The 24304-nt window shown below is 31.1% G+C and overlaps 1 protein-coding gene and 1 pseudogene across 1 annotated transcript; one reads left to right on the forward strand and one right to left on the reverse strand.

The window, feature by feature from the left end:
- The first annotated feature begins 1296 nt into the window (after positions 1-1296).
- LOC127260639 (cytochrome P450 76T24-like) lies at positions 1297-3491 on the forward strand. The gene is made up of 2 exons (XM_051288478.1): positions 1297-2214; positions 2889-3491. Exons 1-2 carry the CDS (start codon positions 1324-1326, stop codon positions 3489-3491), a joined length of 1494 nt encoding a protein of 497 aa, XP_051144435.1. The 5' UTR covers positions 1297-1323.
- Positions 3492-13241: 9750 nt separating this feature from the next.
- LOC127260344 (cytochrome P450 76T24-like) lies at positions 13242-22632 on the reverse strand (annotated as a pseudogene).
- Positions 22633-24304: the final 1672 nt, after the last annotated feature.

Below are 24304 nucleotides of genomic sequence, written 5' to 3' on the forward strand. Positions count from 1 at the left end.
ATGAAAATTTTGGGACTTTTTAGAATTAAAAAAAGAAGTTCGTAATTGTTTTTAGAATAAATGTAAATTATTATTATTTATATAAAATTATAATAATTAACGATTTTTATATCTAAAAATTATTTTTTATGGAAACTTAGATAATTTTGGAATTTTAGCTTTTAAAAATATTTTACACAATTTTTAGAAAATTGTTAATGTAAATTATTATTTTTTATGGAAAATTATAATAATTAAAAATTATTTTTTTATAAAGATAAAACCAATTTAGAAGATCATAATTTTTTTGGGAATTTTTAGAATTAAAAAGAAAGTTATGAATTATTTTTTTAGAAAAACATATAAATTATTATTTTTATGGAAAATTATAATAATTAATTTTTTTATGAGGATAAAACCAAATTAGAATACTATGAAATTTTTGGGACTTTTATAATTAAAAAAAAAATTAGTAATTATTTATTATGGAAAATTATAATAATTAAAGACTTTTATGTTTAAAGAGTATTTTATATGGAAACTTACATAAGTTTGTGTTTTTTTGTTTAAAAATTATTTTACAAAAATTTTGAAATTTTTTTAATGTAAATTATTATGGAAAATTATAATGATTAAATACTTTTATATCTAAAGAGTATTTTATTTATGAAACTCACATGATTTTGTGATTTTTGGTTTTAAAATTTTTTTACACAATTTTTGAAAATTTTTTATTTTTATGGAAAATTATAATAATTAAAAAGTAACTTTTTATTATGTTTTTTGGATAAAAACTAATTTAGAAGACCATGAATTTTTTAGACTTCTTAGAATTAAAAAGAAATTAGTAATAATTTTTAGAATAAATGTAAATTATTATTTTTTTTTTATTGAAAATCATATAAAGAACATTTTGTTTATGAAAAATTACATAATTTTGGGATTTTAGGTGTTAAAAATATTTTATGCAATTTTTGGAAAGTTATTATTTTTTATGGAAAATTATAATAATAAATGACTTTTATATTTAAAGAGTATTTTTTTATGGAAACTTGCATAATTTTTACATTTTTTATTTTAAAAATATTCACAATTTTTGGAAATTTATTAATGTAAATTATTATTTTGGATTTTAAAAATATATTTATCATATTTGTTACCTTTGTTTAAATTTATACAATATTTGTTAAAACTCATGGACCTGATCTTCACGCTACTTGTCATCCTCCCTCTTATATATATAAAATAGTATTAACAAATATATAATATTTTCATTCACGCTACTTGTTGCCTTGGTATTTGCTATATATACACATCACACACAACACAAACTAGAGAAAACTCATGGACCTGATCTTCACGCTACTTGTCATCCTCCCTCTTGCCGCCGCCGGGCTATGGTTTCGCCGTGCTCTCAGGCGAGGTCCGGGACTCAAGCTCCCGCCAGGACCCACCCCGCTTCCCATCCTCGGCAACATTCTCTCACTCGGCCGGAAGCCCCACCAGTCCCTGGCCCGGCTAGCCCGGGTCCACGGCCCCATCATGCTCCTAAAACTCGGCACCCGGACCGCCGCCGTGATATCCTCGCCGGAAGCCGCCAGGGCTGTCCTCCAGAAGCAAGACCTAGCCTTCTGCAACCGGTCCGTCCCCGACACGTCCCGGGTCCTCGACCACCACCGCTACTCCGTCGTCTGGCTCCCCGTCGGCGACCAGTGGCGGATGATCCGCAGGATCTGCAAGGATAAGATGTTCTCTGCCCAGTGTCTGGACGCCGGCCGGAGCCTGAGAATGGAAAAGCTGAAGAATCTGGTCGGACACGTGGACGAGTGCTGCGCGTCGGGCCGGGCCGTGGATGTCGGGAAAGCCGCCTTTACGACGTCGCTGAACCTGATGTGGACGTCGCTGTTTTCCGCCGACGCGGCGGAGCTGGGGTCCAGTTCCTCCAGCGAGTTCCGGGACCTGGTGAGTGCAATGATGGAGCTCGGTGGAAAACCTAATTTGTCGGATTATTTCCCAATCCTGCGAGGGTTCGATCCTCAGGGAATTTTTCGGAGTAGCGAGGCATATGTCGCAAAATGCTTTGCTCTGTTCGACGAGATCATTGATCGGAGGGTGAAGATGAAGTCCGGCGGAGACGATCGGACGGTCTGGAATGACATGCTGGAGACCCTCCTCGAATTCAACCGAGAGGATCCTTCTAGATTTACTCTTCACCACGTCAAAAATTTACTTCTGGTAAGTTCAATTACTTGGTAAATTTAACATTCTTCTTACCGTAGGTATCTGTGTAATTCATCATGGTTAAATCTTAATTAATTCACAGTAATAATTTTGAGTGATGCGTTTACATGCTATGGAATAACATAAAATGTAAAAAATAGTAGATAGTAACTATTTAATATAGCATTTTATGAGAAATAAATATTTATTGAGATATTTAAAAACTTAGTATTAATAAATATTTCAAAACTTGATATATACCATAGAGTCATTAATTATAAATCGGCTTAGATAATATATATAGTTTTTCTATCCGCCAAACCTAAGATATCCTTAGGCTAAATTTAACGGATCCAAAGAGTATCTTGAAAATATGAACAAATATTGGATTTGTTTATTTGTTGTTTCAGTTAAATTTTTTTTATTGTAATATAAAATAGATACTTTCAAATCGAATGAATGAAAATAGTAAAAATAATAGGTTAAGCTTTGACGCAATGAATATTAAATTATAAGTCAACAATTAACTATATAGAATTTTATTCAATCGAATTTCCAATCACTAACCAAACCTACAACAAATTGAACGAGACCCTTCGTCTCATTTCAAGTACATCCCCTCTATCATAGTAAAGCCACTGAAGATGCAACTATTCTCTAACTACAATATATTTATATATATATCATAGAATCTGTTCGTGGCGGGTTCCGACACAACCTCCGGCACGGTGGAGTGGGCGATGGCAGAGCTCATCCGAAACCCCGACAAGCTGCGGAAGGCCAGACATGAGCTGAGGACTGTCCTAAGCCCCGACCAGCTCATCCAAGAATCGGATATCTCCCAGCTACCCTACCTCCGATCCATCGTCAAAGAAACCTTCCGCCTCCACCCGACGCTGCCATTGTTGTTGCCGCGGAAAGCAATGGAGGACACCGAGCTCAACGGCTACATAATCCCAAAGAACGCCCAGATCATGGTCAATATATGGGCCATTGGTAGAGACACGGAGGTGTGGCAGGATGCGGACAAGTTTATCCCAGAGCGGTTTATGGAGAAGGATATCGACTTTCGAGGGCAGCATTTTGAGCTGACCCCATTTGGCGGTGGGCGACGGATCTGCCTAGGGCTGCCCTTAGCGTATCGGATGGTCCACATAATGCTGGCGAGCTTTGTGAAGGACTATGAATGGAAATTGGAGGAAGGGACTATGAAAGTGGACATGGAAGAGAGGTTCGGACTTAGTCTGCAAAAGGCCATTTCTCTTACGATTGTCCCTAACAAATTAGTGTAGTATTTGGTGTTGTCTTAAATCTGAATTTCAGTAAGAATGTAATGCAATAACAATTTAGCTATAGTTATTATTATTATTATTATTATTATTACATTAAATATGTTCCTAAAATTTTATTTTGTATTTTGTTATATGGTATAACTTTTATAGGTCTTGAAATTCATTACTCTTTATTGATTGATTTGCCGGTGTTAAAGAGCAGGACTAAAGTTCAAGCATCAAGCTTAGCCATCCTTATTTTTTTCATTAATCACTTCATTAAAAAAATATCACCCTCTTTGGGTACCATTTGGGTTGGACTGATCCATTTCCTATAAGAAATCACAAAAATCATATATATATTAAAAGTTTTGTTATCTTCTTTGCAGCTTGTTGCATATTTTTCTTCAGCCTTCACTATGGCTGATGGAAAGGCTTACCATTATTTTTCCAAGTAAATATTATGCATGAAAATAGTAAGATTGATTCCCTAGATATCGCCAATCTTCGATGTGATAGCCTCTTTATATTTTTCTAAGATAGCGAGCATGGAGCAACTGGCCGTTCTAATCTTCACAAAGAGTTATATATGATAACGGGTAGGAATTCATCCACTCTAATATAGGAATATTTTAGATGATCAGGTAAATTCTTTCACTTGACTTTGGGCTTCTTTTCATCACTCACAAGTGTGAACTTATCTAGAATAAATTCACGATGTGGTTCATGATCATCCTCACAAGTCGTGAAAGTTTCATCAGATGACTTCTTTAATTAAAAAATCTCTTCAATTTGAGCATAATTGTAACGTGATTTTTTGTTCTAAAATCAATTTCGTATTAGCTTGCAATTTATAACAGGGATATAATTTAATTCAAATAATCAAACTCAAAGTCATATATGCAATTATGCAGATGCAACATTGCTTATCAATATTAGCTTGTGCAGTTGCGAGAAAAGATTTTCCTACAATGAGTGGAGTATTCTTTTCGTCAATAATCTACATTAAAATTGAAAAAACACGTATGATTTTATTATTCTAATTTCTAAACTGTACAAAATAAAGTATATAGATATATACAACGAATATGGGCCTCTCACAATCCTAATAATGGGCTAACCTATAAGCCCAACTTTACACTAAATATATATAAAAAATACTATCTAACACTCCACCTCAAGCTGGAGCATAAAGATCATATGTTCCAAGCTTGTTACAAATAAACTCAGTTTGAGATCCTCAAAGAGCCTTCGTTAGGACATCAGCAAGTTGGTTACTGGATGAGACATGACGAGTAACTATACACCCCGACAATACCTTCTCCCGAACAAAATGACAATCAATTTCAATGTGTTTCGTCCGCTCATGAAACACTGGATTAGAGGCAATGTGGAGCGCAGCTTGATTATCACAAAACACCTGCATTTTTTAAAGTTAAAAAAACTTTAGCTCATGGAGTATTTGTCTGATCCACATGAGCTCGCAAGTAGCTAGAGCCATGGCGCGATACTCTGCTTCAGCGCTAGATCGAGCAATGACATCTTGTTTCTTACTCTTCCATGATATGAGATTACCTCCAACAAAGATAGAATATCCAAAGGTAGATCGTCTATCAATTGGAAATCCTACCCAATCAAAATCTGAATAGCCAAGAATTTTAGTATGACTACGGTTGGTACTCAACAACCCTTTATTCGGTGAACTTTTAACATATTGCTGAATACGGATAACTGCATCCCAATGAGAGTCACATGAAGATTGAAGAAATTGACTCACAACACTAACTGTGAACGAGATATCGGGTGTAGTGATCGTCAGGTCATTAAGATTACCAACAAATCTTCTATAGTGTCCAGGTTCAGTTAGGGGCTCCCCCTTTCCTGAAAGAAGCTTTGAATTGGGATCCATCGGAGAATCCACTGGCTTACAATCAGTTATGCATGTCTCAGCTAATATGTCCAGAACATACTTCCATTGTGACAATACAATACCTCTCCTGGACTGAGCACCTCAATGCCCATAAAAATATTTAAGTGGTCCCAAGTCCTTTGTTTGAAAATGATTTGTGTAGATGATGCTTCAACTTGCCAATGCCACCTAGATCATTTACAGTAATGACGATATCATCTACATAAACAATCAAGTATATGCACTTCACTTCCAATGCATGTTTGTAGAAAACGGTATGATCTGACTCACTTTGTACCATCCCAAATTCTTGTTTGACATGGCTGAAATGCCCAAACCAAGCGCAAGGTGATTGTTTTAGGCCATAGAGAGATCTACGAAGCCGACACACAAGAGTGGACTCCGCCTGAGCAACAAACCTAGGAGGTCGCTCCATATAAATCTTCTCGTGAAGCTCGCCATGTAATAAAGCATTTTTAATATCTAATTGGTGCAACATCTACCCACGTGTAGCCGCCATGGACAAAAACAAGCGAACATATGTCATTTTGGCAACATGAGAAAAGGTCTCATTATAGTCTTGATCAAATACCTAGGTAAACCCCTTAGCCAAAAGTCTAGCCTTAAGACAATCCACAGAGCCATTACGACCGACTTTGATAGCATAAACCCAACGGCATGCAACTGTAGATTGTCCAGGAGGAAGTGGAACTAAATCCCAAGTTTCATTAGCTTGCAAAGCACTCATCTCGTCCACAATAGTCTGACGCCATCCTGGATGAGCCAAAGCCTCACCTATTGTAGAAGAAAGTGACACAGAATCTAAGGTAGAGGCTGTAGCACAATATGAAGGAGACAAACGATGATTACTGTGAAAGTTGTAAACCGGATAAGGATTATGTGTAGAACGATTACCTCGACGTGGAACCGCAGGAACAAGAACATCAGCTTGTACCGACTGTGAGTCAGCCGTTGGAGTAAGAGCTGCCACAGGAGGTGCAGAAGCAGAAAGAAGAGCTTGTGAGAGCCTTGTGCAGCGATTGTAGACCTTGATAGGTTCAGTATAAGGCAATACAGGTGAATTCGGGTAAGTCGGATTTTCACTCATAGGGGACGAAAGTGGTAGGACAGATGAGAGAGACAAAAGATAAATAGGTGTGGACGAAAAATATAGAGAGGACTCGAATAAAGTAACATCAATACTAAAGTAGTAACGACTGGTAGATGGGGAGTAACACCTATACTCTTTTTGAACCCTGGAATACCCAAGAAAGACGCATTGGAGAGCTCGTGCACACAATTTATCTAGACTAAGAAAATGGTCATGAACAAAACACGTACAACCAAACATAAAGGCAATGAATATAATGGTTCATTCGGGTGAATACAGGTAAAAGGAATACAATCATGCAAAATAGAAGAAGGCATTCTATTGATAAGACATGAAGCAATCAAGATTGCGTTGGCTCAAAATCGCAAAGGGACATGATGGTGTAAGAGAAGTGTACGAGCAATCTCGATGAGATGATTCTTTCTTTCTGCCACCCCATTTTTCTAAGGAGTGTACGGACAAGAAGATTGATGGATGAATCCATGAGATGAAAGAAAATCACTGAAGGGTGTAGACAGGTATTCTCGACCGTTGTCACTGTGCAAGACTTTGAGAGAAAAGTTGAATTGAGGTTTTATTTATGCATAGAATGTTTTAAAAATATATAACAACTCAGACCGGTGTTTCATCAAATAGAGCCAAGTACATCGTGAATAATCATCAATAAATATAACAAAGTATTGAAACCCAATAGAAGAAGGTGTACGACAAGGCCCCCAAATATCTGAATGAACTAAAGCAAAAGGCTCAGACACTCTATTATTGACTCGTTTAGGGAAGGACACACAGACTGTTTCCCAAGCTCACATGACTCATAAGACAAAGATAACAACTATGACAGACACGGGACAAGTAGACGAAGTTTGGACAAATTGGGATGACCTAACCGCTGATGAAGCAATTTTGAAGAAACTGTGGCAACAGTAATGAGAGAATCTGGAGAAACTGGACTGAAAGGTATGGTAAGGTGATAAAGCCCATGCGACTCACATCCGGCACCAATCGTCTGTCCCATACTGCGATCCTGAATAGTAAAAGAATCACCATTAAATATAACAGAACAATTAAGAGACTTAGTTAATTTACTAATAGACATAAAGCTAAAAGGACAATTAGGAATATAAAGTACAGAATCAAGAGATAAATGTGGTAAAAGATTAGTTGTACCAATGGCTTGGGTAGACACTTTAGTGCCATTCGCTAATGTAACAGAAGGTAAAGAGTGAGACTTTTTTAAAGGTAGAGTATAACCGTGGATTACTATACACATGATCAGAAGCACCAGAGCCAAGAACCCAAGGACCCAAAGATGAGGAAGATTGAGAAATACCAATGATAGGCGTGTACTCACTAGACGTAGCAATAGACATGGTGGTAGAGGACTACTTTGAGGTTGGAACTGAATATATTCTTCATAATCTGCACCAGTCAAAGTCACAAAATCGGATGCGCTAGCAACATTGATATGTGATTGACAATGATTCAACTAAAAACGTTCTCTCGAGTGTGATTCCAATGATGACAATAACTACAGCGAGGTTGATTTTCACGATTCATTCCATTAGTTGCCCCATGGGATGTCCCGGACATGGGACTAGGATTATACAATAGTCCAGACACAAGAACATATTGATCATGAGCATGGATTCTGAATCCGTGGAAGACATCCGAGGCAACCTGAAGAAGACATCATCAAGGGTTGGAACAGTATATCCCGAAGGAATTTGGTCCCGAACATAACTCATTCTGGGCTGAGTCGAACGAGTGCGCAAATCATAAAAAAGATGTTGCGCTGTTCGAGATCTTTAGCAACATTAGTTGCAGATGGCAAGACATATTTATACTATGCCTGAATAGATGCTAACCTTCCTAAGTACTCGGGCATTGTATGACCTTGCTGTTTGAGATCTACAAGTGAAGAGACAGCCGAATACAATCGTTTAAAGTCATTGGTGAACAAAGAGCAGCTTGTTTCCACAACTCGTCACAGGTAGTGAAATTTTTGAAAATATGATGTAAGCAATACAATACCAAAGTAGGCTGAGTAAAAGCACGTATGCCCTCTCCCACGCAGCCTTCTTGTCCGCGGGAATGCTTCCAATTTCTGTGATAAAATGGTTTGATAATCCTTTTCCAATACACCAAATGTGTACGGCTTTTGACCAAGGGGCATAATTTGGTCCACCAAGTAACTTAATAGTAGTGATGGTAAGAGTACCAGACAGAGTGCCGGAGAAAGAACTTGAACTGGCCATTTTGAAGCACCCACAGATAAATTTCACGAACAACTAGGGCAAAACTTAAACCACCAATTAGAGACCAATTAAAATCAGAGGGTGATACAGTGAGAAAAGAGAAAACAACCGAGACCCTCGAAAGGTAACAAAATCGGCATCAATTTTCAGAAACAACGGCGGTGATTTCATGCTGCACACAAACTGTTGAGAGCAGAAAAAGGATCTGAAGAATCTAAGCGCGTAGAGTGCAGAGGAAGAATCTGAGCGCGAACCTAATATCAATCTTAAGATTAATATAGCTAGCATCCCAATGGGACTGACGGTGACTAAAGCGTGAAACCGTGAAGAAAGGTCTCTGATACCATAAAAAAATGCGTATAATTTCATTATTCTAATTTCTAAACTATACAAAATAGAGTATATAAATATATACAACACATATGGGTCTCTCATAATCCTATTAATGGGCTAACCTATAAGCCTAACTTTACACTAAATAAATATAATAAAATATTATCTAACAACAATAAAATTTATAGGGAAAATAAACTTAGGCATCTGTATCAAACATCACATATGATTCCCTTTGGAATTATCGCAGTTTTATGAGCAAATTGAATTATGGTTTTGCAAAGCATTAAAGTATAAAATCCCAAGTTTTTTTTTTTTTTTTTTGCACAATGAATATGACATTAGATTGATATTTGTGTCTAACTCACATATGGTTCCCTTTATAATTTTTGCAGTTTTATCAGCAAGTTGAATAATGGTTTTGCAAAATATTAAAGTTAGAAATCCTAATTTTTTGTACAATGAATATGACAGTAGATTGATGTTTGCAATACTTAAGTAACATAATGCATGTTTAGGTTTTAGATTTTCTAAAGTACAAGAAATGATAAAGCTTCTAGCATCCTCTAGCTTTTTAGGTAGTTCTACTTTGAAAGTAACATTACAATTCCCCATCAGTTGTATGCATGCATTCACGTTTTGCAACGTTTGCCTCTTAGAGATGATACCCTTAAGGAATTTAGTATAGGTTGGCATCTACAAAAAATGTATCATCGAAATGAATGGTAATGCAAAGTTAATGGAAAGGTTTTTTGAATTTTGCAAACTGCTTATCCGTTGCCTTATGCTAGAGTTGATGCGAGCATGGGACTAAAAAAATCACGTATAAAAGTGATCGCTTATTGTGAACATTGTCTTTCTTTGCTCCATTTTGTTTTTGTTGGATTACATTACATGAAATTTCCATATTGTGCATCCTCACTTGATTGAATCTTAGGTTATATTAGTATTGTGACCACTGATCGTTTTTATTGCGATAAATGCAGTGACCACCTTAGCCTTTTGTGATTCTTCGTTGCGCCTTTGCTTTTGCGACCTCCTGGTGCGCCTGCTGGTTTGGTGTTTTTTCGGAGTTCCTGAGGATGTGTTATTTTTCTGTTCCTCGTTCTCTCCGCTCGGATTGTCCTTCTCCTTCTCCTCCACCTCCTCCTTCCTTTTTCCCGTCTTGTCTTCTTCCCTAATTGAGTAAAATGTTTGTAGAAAATTCAGTAAAATTAGTCATTTTTACTTTGACGTGGTTTTGCACCAATTCATTATGGTAGCAGACTAAGCCAATGGCAGCTCTTTATTCGTGATATTGCAGATAGGTTTTGGTCTAAATTAAACTTCGTAGTATTGCAAGTGCAATGGCTTTTTCTTGTTTTAAAATTATGAAGTATATACAGCATTAAATCTTGCTCTAAATTTTTTAATTTAAATTTCGTTGGATTTTTGTAGATAAGAGAAAAAGGTTTCTTATGATTTTAAGCAATTGCTTTAGTTTGAATTTTTTTTATTTGATTTAATGAAGAAAAATGAAATTATCGTGACGAATTGTGTAATAACCAATGTGCAATATTATCGCAAATATAATCGTGTACGGTGCATATTACATGCTCTCGATTTTGTATGTTCACATTTAATCAAAGACAATCAAATTTAAATGATATTGAAGTTATAAATGATATTTAAACGATCTCAAGAGCATAAATAATCAAATGTAAATGATCTTTATGGTATAAATGATTGAATATAAATATTTTCCGATCGCATAAATGATTGGTCCGATTGATTATGTCCTATTTAAATTTAATATATACCAAAAAAAATGAATGCATGGTCATCTCCGGAAATGGCAGGGGATGACCATGCTTGATGCTCGAACTTTTGTCATGTTTCTTAACCCTAGGCCCAACAAATCAATGAGTGAAGAGTAATGCAATCAAAAATCCATATAAGTTATACCATCTAACATATTGCCAAAAAAAGCTAGGAACATTCCGAGAAAAAAAAAAAGAACAGTTAGGAACATTTCAAATTTTCGACATCTCTAGCACTACAAGAAAAAATCATTTTTGTAACAATTTTTTTTTGTCTCTAAATCTATTTTTTCCGTTACTAATGATATTAGAGACGGAAATAGGAATGAAATTACGTTAGCTACGTGAACTTTAGAAACGGAATTCCGTTACAAATATATTATTTTTTTGTAGTGTAGGTCTTGTCTACCACATATGACTCGCCTAGTGTGACTTGCCTTTCAAGTCTAGTTTGCAGGTGTGGACAAAAAATTGTGTTATTTTTAATAAACACAAAATTTGTGCAAAGTATAATTGATTTGGATTTAAAGCGGGTCATATTCTCTAAATAGGCCATTTGATTATCCTTCCGGATCGATTTGTTTTCCAACTTGGTTTTCGATGGCTTCTTTGATCGGAAGAAATTTGGTCTTCGGTTTGATTTTACCTGACTTTGGAGGATTTTGCTCTCCGTGCAGGCGATTTGATCGTCGGCTTTAGATTTGATGTCCTCTTTGGACGATCCGAGGCTTTGATCTTTAATTTGGCTTTGCCACCTTTTGGAGAGCTTTGGTCTCCGTATAGGCGATTTGATTATCGGCTTTGGATTGATGTCTTCTTTAGACAATACGAGATTTGGATCTTTGCTTTGGCTTTACCGCTTTTGGAGGACTTCGGTCTCTGTGTAGACGATTTGATCATCGGCTTTGGATTTGATGTCTTATTTGGATGATCCGTGACTTTGATATTTGGTTTGGATTTGGCGCCTTTTGGAGGGCTTTGGTCTCCATGTGGGCGATGATGGGTTTGATGTCTTCTTTGGACGATCCGCGGCTTTAATCTTTGGTTTGCCTATTCCGCCTTTTGGAGAGCTTCGGTCTCCGTGTGGGCGATTTGATCGTCGGTTTTGGATTTGATGTCTTCTTTGGACAATTCGCGGCTTTGATCTTTGGTTTGCCTTTTCCGCTTTTTGGAGAGTGTTGCTCTCCGTGTGGACGATTCGATCGTCGGCTTTAGATTTGATATCTTCTTTGGACGATCCACGGCTTTGATCTTTGGCTTGTCTTTTCCGCCTTTTGGAAGGCTTCGGTCTCCGAGTGGGCGATTCGATCGTCGACTTTGGATTTGATGTCTTGTTTGGATAATCCACAGCTTTGATATTTGGTTTGCCTTTTCCGCCTTTTTTAGAGCTTCGGTTTCTGTGCGGACGATTTGATCCTCAGCTTTAGATTTGATGTCTTTTTTGAAAAATCCGCGGCTTTGATCTTTGAGGAGGTGGATTTGGTGTTCCATAATACTTTTGGCGGCGTGTCCCTTTGACTTTTGGATCGAAGAGGGCCTGGTTGATGCTTTTGACGAAGAACGCGACGAACACCTTGAAGCTTTAGGATGAACTTGGGAGGCTCTTCCTTGGCTTTGATGAATTCCTCAGCGGTTTTGGGAGCTTTGATCCTTCTTCCGACTCGGACATACAACGAAAAACGTTAACTTCATCGATTCATCAACCAATATTGGATCATTTGTCCAAATCGGTGACTTTTCGACGAAGAACATGAAAAATAATACAGAGAGAGTCTAAAGACTTACCCCTTTGCTTGAATCCTCGATGTAACTTTGGTGTGTCAAATGACTGGCCATGGATCCTATTTATAGGGGAGGGGTGGCCTCGGCTTCCTTTTTAAAATGGTGCCACGTGGTACGTCTTGATTGACCAATAAGAAGATTTTATAATCTTTCATTTTCCATCAGATGTTGTTTTCCATTTGTGACGGATTTGATTGTGCACATTTCTTTCTCGCCAAAATCTTTATGTCATTGCGTTTTTCGGAAGAAATTAATTTATATACTTCCTTTATTGACAAAATTAATTTATTTTGCTGCCAAATCTATTAGTGCTCTATTTATGCAAGTAATATTTATATGATATCTTCCATTTTAAGCAAATTTTTTGTATTAATGGTTGATATTTATTGCACAAAAATTAACATATGTGCATCATTAAATACCATATATTTATTTTATTGGAATTTTATTTTCTTTCAAAATACATTATATTTAATTTAATTTAATTCCTACAGCAGACTATTAGGTTTGGCCGGAAGTTTACCCATAGCACACTCGTCTAATAGCGGCTGTGAATTCTCATATTAAAAAAAAAAAAAAAAGAGTTTGGAACATATTTAGTATAATATTAATTAAGAAAAAACAAGGTTACTAAATTATTATTGCATTACATTTTTATTCAAATTCATCATCAAATATTACCCTAATTTATTAGGGACAATCCTAAGAGAAGTGGCCTTCTGAAGACTTATTCCAAACCTCTCTTCCATGTCCACTTCCATAATCCCTTCCTCCAATTTCCATTCATAATCCTTCACCAAGCTTGCCAGCATTATATGGACCATCCGATACGCCAGCGGCAGCCCAACACAGATCCGCCGCCCGCCGCCGAACGGAGTTAACTCGAAATGCTGCCCTTTGAAATCGATATCCGTCTCCATAAACCGCTCTGGCATAAACTTGTCCGTATCCTTCCACACGGCCGTGTCTCTACCGATGGCCCACGTGTTGACTATAATCTGGGCGTTCTTCGGGATTATGTAGCCATTGAAATTTATGTCCTCCATTGCCCTCCGTGGTAGCAACAACGGTAGCGTCGGGTGGAGGCGGAAGGTTTCTTTGACGATAGATCGAAGGTAAGGTAGCTGGGAGATGTCCGATTCTTGGACGAGCTGGTTGGGGCTTAGGACAGTTCTCAGCTCGTGTCTGGCCTTCAGCAGCTTGTCTGGATTTCGGATGAGCTCTGCCATTGCCCACTCCACCGTGCCAGAGGTTGTGTCGGAACCTGCCCCGAATAGATCCTGATAAGAGCATCTGTTATAGTCGTTACCTCTAGGCTATTATTTTCTTTATTTCTCTCATCCACGTCATATTAATTTCAATATTCAAATTACTTTCTTTATCATCCGTTGTAGTTAATTACCTTCAACTCATTACCTTTACTATTTTATAATACCTACAATAATTTATTTATTTCTATATAGTTTTATTATGTAGTAATATAATAAAAACAATTTATTTATTTATACATAGTCTTATATTTTTATTGTCTAATAATATTTTTATATAATATTATATTTTAATTTTTAAATACTAATCTATTTAAATTTAATAATTTGAAGCATATAATTTACTATTTTAAAATTTGAATAGGAAAAACTAGAGACCAAAAAAAGTAATTTTAAAATATGATAGATAAAAAACGTTATAATTGGTTAATGAGTTTTAAATATATTTATAGATAATTTTTATTGAATTTGAAATTTGAAATTTTAAGATTTCAAAAAAGAAAAAGAAAAAATAGGTAATGCTTAATTTGTTTTTATTATTTTTGTTGAAGTTAACCAGTTCTTGAGAAAGATAATAAATTTAGAATAACTGTATTTCTTATTAAAGATAATGAGTATTGTTATAGTATTGTTGGAGAATTACTACTTTTATATTTTGTTGTCAATTCGGTCTGTAATTACAAGTTCTGAAGAATAGGATTTCACACAGTTGATAGACTGTTCTATTTTAATTTGTTCCATAACAGCGGATAGTTTTTACTTTTAGTATACTTATCAATTTTCATTAATTAGCAAATACAAATCAACTTTATAGTGTGTTTGTTTTGGGATTCTTTTCATACTTGACTATTCATCAATTTTTTTTTCCTCAAAAAGATAAACTCAAACTCTTATTTTTTATTTTTAATATTATACTAAAAATTAATTTTACAGTCAAAATATCACATCAACTCCTATTTATATCAAAGCATGCAACTATTTCAATTCAAAATTTTACTATTCAAATCCCAACTCAAAATCCAAACTTTCAAACAAACTCACATTAAATTTTCAATATTAAATTTAGACTCAAAACCTCTTTATTTCTATAAGTCTTCTCACTAAATAAATATTTTTATCTATATTTATAATTTTCCATTATTATATAAAACTAATTAACGTTAATCATAAAAAAATATATATTTTTATTTAATTGTATTATTATATAAAATTATTCTATACCAAATGATATTTGTATTCCACATATTTTATTGAGATATAATTTTAAAATATTTAAATACATAATATTCAATTTTTTTTTAACTATATATTAATTTTTATTTTAAAAATAACAATAACACCGTTCTCATATATATATATATCTATTATCTATAACATACTATAATTAATTTAGTAAACTGTGTTATCTTTTTTAAAAAAAAAAATCTGTAGGACTAACCAATTACCTCAATGAATCAAGACTAAAATAAATTTGAATATATATGAAAGTATTCTAAGAGTTCGTTGGATTGACTTAAAAAATAAGTAGAAGTTAAAAGCACAAACAACTTTTTATAAAAAACTATTTGGATATAATAAAGTTGAAAGTACTTTTAAACTATTAAAATTATCAAATAGGATATTGCAATGTAAATAGTATAGTGTTTATTAAAATTTTCTAATTTATTTAGAATTTTATAAATTATATTAAAAAATTTTAATTATCTAAACTATTTGAAAATATATTTATTAAATTTTATGTATAAATTATATTTGTATTTTTTAATTTTTTATAAAAATGAAAATTAAAAATATAATTAAATTTAAATAATACTATTATACAAATTATTTTAAATTTATAAATTATATTTAAAAAATATTAAATTATCTACTATAAAATTAAAATATATATTTTTAAAATTTGATATTTTCAATCATAAAATTTAAATTTAATTAAAATAAAATATGTAAATTAATAATTAAAATACAATTATATTTAATTTTTATATAAATGAATTATTTTTATTTTTATTTTATTTTTATTTTATTATTTAATTTTTTGTTATTATTATTATTATGGTTAAATTGTAATTTAAATAGTAAAACTGTTTCTATTTTTTCCAAAATCACCTTTAGGTTCTTCTAAAAAAAGTACTTTTGGAGCCTAATTCTGCTTTTGAGAAGAAGCCCATACAAATATGAATAAATACTTTTTTTTAAAAACAGAAGTAAAAATACTTTACAAAAGTCAATCTGAATGGGACTTAAATAATATCTTTATAAAGTATATACATTAAACTAGGAAGCCAACTAATCAAATGTTTGAATGGTTTCATTATAGGGGTGACAAAAATATACACGTCCGAACGGCACAAAAAAATTATACTTGGGCCTCCAAAATAGGCCCAAAAATTTTTGGATCGTACATAGCACGGCACGCTAATGAATCGGGCCATGTCTGGCCCGATCCAATTTTTAAAATTAATATTTAAATTTTAATAAATTTATATATATATATATAATAATTTTTAAAATAAAAACAAAAATTACAAGGTGGCTTAAAAATCTTAATTTGTATTTATTTTCTTCTAAATTAATTCTAAACTAAAAGAATAAACAAAATATTTTTATTTTAAAAAAATGTGGGTCAATCGGTATTGCCACCCTTATTCTATTGTAAATATGGCGTATGAATTAAGATTAATTAAAATTAGAATGTAATATTGTAATTATTCTTTACAACTTTGATTTTATTTTTTGGTATATAATTATTGGATTTTTTTATAAATATATATATTAATTTATTTTATAAAATATTAGATTCAAACTAATATTTAAATAAATTAAAATTTATAATTATAATCATAATCGTAATACACATACAAACAAAATTAAAAAAAAATAATAATAAATTTAAATTCATGATGGAGGATTACTAATATAACATAAAATAGGAAGACATATTTAAAATGGTGACATTTATTTAAATTATACTATTTTTTTTTATTTAGTAAAAAACTCTGTCCATCGTGGTCGAAGGTATTTAAAGTAATGATATTTAATTAGTTAATAATAGTGAATTATAATATTATTTTACTATTTGTATTTAATTAATAATATTGATTGTTTTAAAATAAATTTAATATATATATAATTAGAAAAAATAAAGTATATTTTTAAATATTTTTAAAATTATATCATAATAGACAATATGGATATTATTTTATAGATAATAGAATTTTTTTTAATACAAGTAAGTAAAAAATATGTTTATTTATTTATAATTAATATAAATTAATTATATAAAAGATGTGAAGTTTTAAATATAGTTAAAAAATATAATTTTTTTTCAAGAGAATGATAAAAATAAAAGAGTTTTGAATGAGTCATTACTACGTGATGTATGATATTATATGTTTTGTGGTTGGTTAATGAAGTTAATTTATTTTGTTTTTGTCCGTCTCCTAACAAGTAACATCTTTATGTAATGAGATAAAAAAATGAAATAAATTTTTATTTTTTATGAAAAAAATATTATATCAATTGTAAAATAGTAATGAGATAACAAACAAATTAATTAATTTTAATAATCTAATTAAAATAAAAAAATAAAAATATAGTATGACTGAGTTTGTTCTTTTTATGACAAAGGGTTCATGCGTATATTTTTGAAAAATTAATATATTATACATTCATTATCTTTATACTCCCTCCGTCATATTTCAATTATTTTCATTTTTTGTCCTACTTCATGGATACATTTCTATTTTTGATAAAATTTAGTAAATCTAAACATACTTAAAGAAATATAAATCAATTTAATTAATTTTATAATATATAACATCACTAATTATACATTCTTTATTTTTATTTCTCTCGTCAATAAACAAATATTTTATCTACATTTAAAACTTCACCATTTTTATAAAATTAATTTATTGAATTACAAATAAATAAATATATTTTTTATTTATTTGTATTATTTAAAATTTTATTTTTTAAAAAATAATATTCATATATAAGTATATTTTAGTGAGATATAATATTAAAAATATTTAAATATATATTTCAAATTTATGTTAATTATATATATTTTAAAATTACTAATAATACTACTAATATAAAAATATAAAAAAAAAATATATTTTATTTATTAAGAATTATTGAGTTGAATAGCATTGTATTTGTTTGAAACACAAATCAAACACTCTCTATCGGTTATTGTTTCAAAATCAAAATTTTCTTATTTATTTTGTATGTTTTTCATAAAATGCATTATCTTTTTTTTTAAAAAATATTATTTTGATAAAATACATTATTTTTTTTTACAAAATATTACTATATTTTTTTCATCTTAATTCAAAATATGTTTTTATCATATTTATCGGTCTCATTTCAAAGTATTTTTTTTCTATTTTTTAAAAAATAAATATATACTAATATCAAAGTATTTTTAAATTTTACTTAAATTACAATATACCATTACAATACAATTAATTTCTAGGTAAAATCAAAGAAAAAAAATATAAAAAATTCTTACACACTTTTACTAACCAATAAAATACTAGTATTATTTTTTAATTTACTACAAAACTTCAAAGTCGCTTTGATTTGGAACTTATAAATATTATTTAAACTAAAACCCCAAAACCCTTCTATTTTTTTAAATATCACATTAATTTATTTGGTTTTATATTTATAGTAGTATTAAAACATTATTTAAATTGAAACTTATATAAAATAAATAAATGTCAAACCTAAACCAAACATACTCTATTATGTATATAAATTGTATGTTCTTTTGTCAATTTTGTCAAATGTTTATTATTCATTATACTTTTAAAAAAATAAAAATTAAATCAAATATTTTTTTTTTATCTTTTATATTATATTAAAAATTAATTTTATATTCAAAATATTTTACGATAGATATTTATATTATATTATTCAACTATTCAAATTTAAAATTTTTAATATTCAAATCTCAAACTCAAAATTTAAACCCCAAAAGAGACGCACCAAAAGAAGATATTTAAACTATTTTTACTATTAACAAAAATAAAAAAAAAAGTTTATTACAACACGCCGGTCTCTGTAAAATGGTTGAATAGTTGTAGAGAAAAAATATATATATTTGATGATGATATTTTTTTAGATGAAAAAAGTTAATATTAATAAATAATATTAAAATTTTAAAAAAATATATATATAACAATCTTGATAATTAAATCAATTTTAATGAAATTAGTTTTGTAAAACTAAAATTAAATTTTATATTCAAAAACATTATGCTAATATACAGTATTAATTTATATCACATTAAATAAAAATTTTAATATACAAAATTTTATTATCCAAAAACATAAACTCAAAACCAAAACTAAAAGCCCATTGTTTATTTTTAGTTTCGAACAAAAAAATTACTATTTAACTCTATGATTATTAATAAAAATGTTCTTCTTTCCTCCTATGAAATTAGTCTTCTTTCTTTTGAATACACATATTATAAATATTGTATTATATAGTTAATTGATTTGATTAAGAATGTAATGTTTGTAAGAGAGTGTTATTTTAAATATTGTTATTTGATATATTAATAAAATAAATGTTAAATTATTTTTTACTCTAATTTTTTAATATTAAATATTTAATGTATTGAAATTATTTTTTAAATTTTTTTTTTACAGATTGCAAATTAATATGTGCAATTATAATAATAATAAATTAATTGAATTTAATACTTTAAATGCAATGAATACAATAAAAAATTTAAAGTAAACCATACATCAAATTTTGATAGAAATTGTTTATTATGACATATCAAAATTTATATTTTATATTGTATACCATATCAAAATTTTTAGTTTAATATTTTATCATCACCGTATTATATGAATAATTTGGTATACCTAATTTATGGATGAAAATATACTGAATTATTGAACTAGCGCGCATATCGTATAAAATATACTGAAAATTCCAAATTTTCTGTATGATATGATACCATACCAATTTTCATATTTTTTGATACTCCATCCGTCCCATATCTATCTATCAATTTGTTTTTTGCATGAAGTTTTAGAAATATTAGTATTATATTGAAATATAGTAGAAATAAAAGTAAAAAGACTAAACTAACCTTATTAGTATTGTATGATAAATGTAATGACATTTGTATAATATATTATAAATTAGAAGGGTATTTGTAATGTTAGGTAGATACTACAATTACATAAGAAAAGAAATTGATATTTTGTTATGGGACATATCAAAATAGAAAAATAGATAGATTGTTAAGGAACGGGGGGAGTATATTGTAATAACATACAATTTGATATTTTAAAAATATATAGAAGATTAAAAAAATCGCTATTTCGATATATATGTATTAAATTTTTTGTACAATATCGATAAACAAACTAAAAAGTTCAATACGGTATACAATATCATCCGGTATATTTGGTATACCGTCATGAATCATTCCTAACCGTATTGCATATACGATATCAAAATATAATATTTTATGCCGAAATATTAAAATAATTTTTTTTTTTTTATGATTTTGCGTGATAAATGAATTTTTTTTATAGTATCTTTTTTAATAAAGAAAAATCAATTTAAAATCAAATTTACTATTAACAAATTTTTCAATCATAAAATACCAAAGAAAATATTTAATTTTTTTTATATTACATTAAAAGTAATTTAAAATTTTAAATATTACATAAATATTTATTTTAATTTTTATTATTCAAAATTATAGTCCAATTTTCAAATTTACAATCAAACATACAATAAACTTATAAATATTTGTAATTTAACTGAATATAATTAAAATTTTAATTTGAATGATTATTAACTAATTATTACTCCCTCCCTCCCAAATATGGTGTCCCTTTTAATGTACAATTTTAATTTAATTGAATGTAATTAAAATTTTAATTTGAATGATTATTAATTAATCATTACTCCCCTTTGGTGTCCCTTCTACAGTATAAAAGGAGAATTGAAAAGAAGTATAATTATTAAATAATTAAAAATGTATAAGTAAAAATAATTATTATTTAATAAAAATAATTTAAATTAAAATTAAAATAACTTATCAGTATAATTAAAATAAAAATATAAAGTAAAACTTTTTAAATGAGATTAAGTGTATAATACTTTTTTATATAAAAAAAAATAACAAAATAAGTGGACAAATGAGTACTATATTAGAAAAATTGACTAATTTGATGGAACGGTTTAAAAAGCAAGTTACATTTTCTCTAATGCATTCCATATCTATATATTCATTTGTTTTTTCACGAAGTTTTATAAATATTAGTATTATATTGAGATAAAATAGAAATAAAAGTAAAAAGACTAAATTAACCCTATTAGTATTGTATGATATAAATATAATGACATTTGTTTAATATATTGTAAATTGAAAGGGTATTTGTAATGTTTGGTAGATGGTACAATTACTTTAATAATTAAAAAAAAAAAAAAAAAAAAGACGAATGAAAATATGGATAGATTGTGAAGGACGGAAAGTGTATTTCAAAATTAAAATAAAAACTCACTCAAATTAAACCCAACAAACCCTGTATGAAATTCGATACAAACACGCTCTTATTCAAATTTATTTTATTTTTTTAGTGTTATAATCTAAATTTATTTTTAATAAAAAAATTTATAATTTTTTTTTTTTTTTTTATGTTTTTCGATAAAATAATTTTTTCTTTTTCTTTTAATTTGTATCGATCAAATGAACGCACCATAACGGAGAAAGTATTAGATAATTAATGATTACCAGAAGTAAATTTTTGACGTGGTGAAGAGTAAATCCAGAGGATCTTGCCGGTTGAATTCCAGGAGGGCGTCCAGCATGTCATTCCAGACCGTCCGATCGTCGCCGGCGGACTTCATCTCCACCCTCTGATCAATGATCTCGTCGAACACAGCAAAGCATTTTCCGATATTACCCTCCATACTCTTCATAATCCCCTGCGGATCGACCCCCCGCAGGATCGGGAAATAATCCGACATATTAGGTTTTCCACCGAGCTCCATCATTGCACTCACCAGGTCCCGGAACTCGCCGGAGGAACTGGACCCCAGCTCCGCCGCGTCGGCGGAAAACAGCGACGTCCACATCAGGTTCAGCGACGTCGTAAAGGCGGCTTTTCCGACATCCACGGCCCGGCCCGATGCGCAGCACTCGTCCACGTGTCCGACCAGATTCTTCAGCTTCTCCATTCTCAGGCTCCGGCCGGCGTCCAGCCGCTGGCCGGAGAACATCTTGTCCTTACAGATCTTGCGGATCGTCCGCCACTGGTCGCCGACGGGGAGCCAGACGACGGAGTGGTGGTGGTGGTCCAGGACCCGCGCGGCGTCGGGGATGGAGCGGTTGCAGAAGGCTTGGTCTTGCTTCTGGAGGACGGCCCTGGCGGATTCCGGCGAGGATATCACGACGGTGCTCCGGCTGCCGAGTTTTAGAAGCATGATGGGGCCGTGGACTTGGGCTAGCCGGGCCAGGGACTGGTGGGGCTTCTGGCCGAGTGAGAAAATGTTGCCGAGGATGGGAAGCGGGGTGGGTCCTGGCGGGAGCTTGAGTCCCGGACCTCGCTTGAGAGCACGGAGAAACCATAGCCCGGCGGCGGCGAGAGGGAGGAGGACGAGTAGCGTGAAGGTCAGGTCCATGGTTTTTCTCTGGTTTTTGTTGTGCTGATTTTAGAGGAATACCATGTGTGTGTGATGTATATGTAATTATGTATGTATATATACACATATATTATGTGTATCTAAAGGCCAATTTAAAAAATAAAAATAAAAGTTACTAGTGGTATAATATATAAATTTTAAAATAAAATAAATTAAAAAATGAATGCAACGTATGCTGAATTGAATTCTGATAATTAATTTTAAATCCAATTATTTTAATTAAATAAATAATTTAATGATTAAGAATGTGGATTAAATTTAATAATGCTGAATTTTCTAATTCAACATAATATTCAATTTGTTAAAAAACTCAAGTAAAAAAAAAAACGAACAATTTATCTTCTACAATTATTTTCTAACTTTTCATATTTTGGAAACAATTAATTATAGTTTAATTTGTAATAATAACAAATATTTTTTTCTTTATACACAAATCAAGAAATCACTCAAAGTCAGTTATCAAATTTCGAAAAATTAACTTTATAAGTTTTATAATAGGAAAATATTTTTTCAAACTGTTGTTACAATTAATAAAAATCAAAACTAACTTCAATAATTTAAAAACATTGGATTAAGAAATGTGTTTTCCTAATTGCACTATCAATCTAAGCATATTATTGATAAATTATAAAAAAAAATAATAATAATATTATTATTACTCTCGTTAGTATATATTATTAAATGATAGAATATACTTTGCAATCTTTAATTTGATTGTATACATTATTAATTGAGATAATTTAGGTGTATTGTTAGCTATCTCTCTCAATATATATATTGTACACTTTTATCAAAGAATCAAGAATTATTCTTTCTTATATATATTGTACACTTTTATCAAAGAATCAAGAATTATTCTTTCTTATATATATTGTACACTTTTATCAAAGAATCAAGAATTATTCTTTCTTATATATATTGTACACTTTTATCAAAGAATCAAGAATTATTCTTTCTTGAGTGACTTGGCTGGAGGCTGACTGAGTGACCTGATTGGGCACAAAGTTGGCAGACTATAAGCAGACGAGAATAAAAATTATGATTTCTTGAGTAGTAAGTATAGGAGCCCCAACGATTGTTGGATTTTCGTGGTGTACCGATCTGTCCAGAGTTAAAGCCACGGGATAAGTGGCTGCGATGAACATTTGAGCCACGGTTTGAGGGCTGACCACGGGCTGAGTGACCTGAATTCCGTGGTTGAGAGCGTGCTGGATTGGCAGTAGCAAGAAGTTGTCGTTCTTGATTCTTCAAGAAAATCATGGAGTTCTTCGAATCAGAGTGGTGTCTCACGAGTGCGATTACCCAATCCATTGACGACAAACAAAGTAAGGTCATCATCAGATACGGGTTGATCGATCACTCCATGATGGATAGTTTGTGTGATCGAGATGTATGGGAAGATGACGGTGGGCTGTGATAGGGACAATCTGAGGTCGAGAAGAGTTGACAGTAGAGGCTTAGGTTTCTGTTGTTGTCGAAGTTAACATGGTGGGGAAGGGAATGGATTTCAGTGGCTGTGGTGGTGAGAAGAAAGGTCAGATCGACACTGCTCTGATACCATAGAAGGTGGAAAGAATCATTTTTTATTCTATTTTTTCTTTTTTTATAAGAGTGTACAATATATATATTGAGATATAACTGACAATACGCCTAAATTGTCTCAATTAATAAATCAAATTAAAGATTGCA

This window comes from Andrographis paniculata, unplaced genomic scaffold (genome assembly GCF_009805555.1).
Source record: "Andrographis paniculata isolate CXL003 unplaced genomic scaffold, ASM980555v1 Contig15END, whole genome shotgun sequence".
Taxonomy (NCBI): Eukaryota; Viridiplantae; Streptophyta; class Magnoliopsida; order Lamiales; family Acanthaceae; genus Andrographis; species Andrographis paniculata.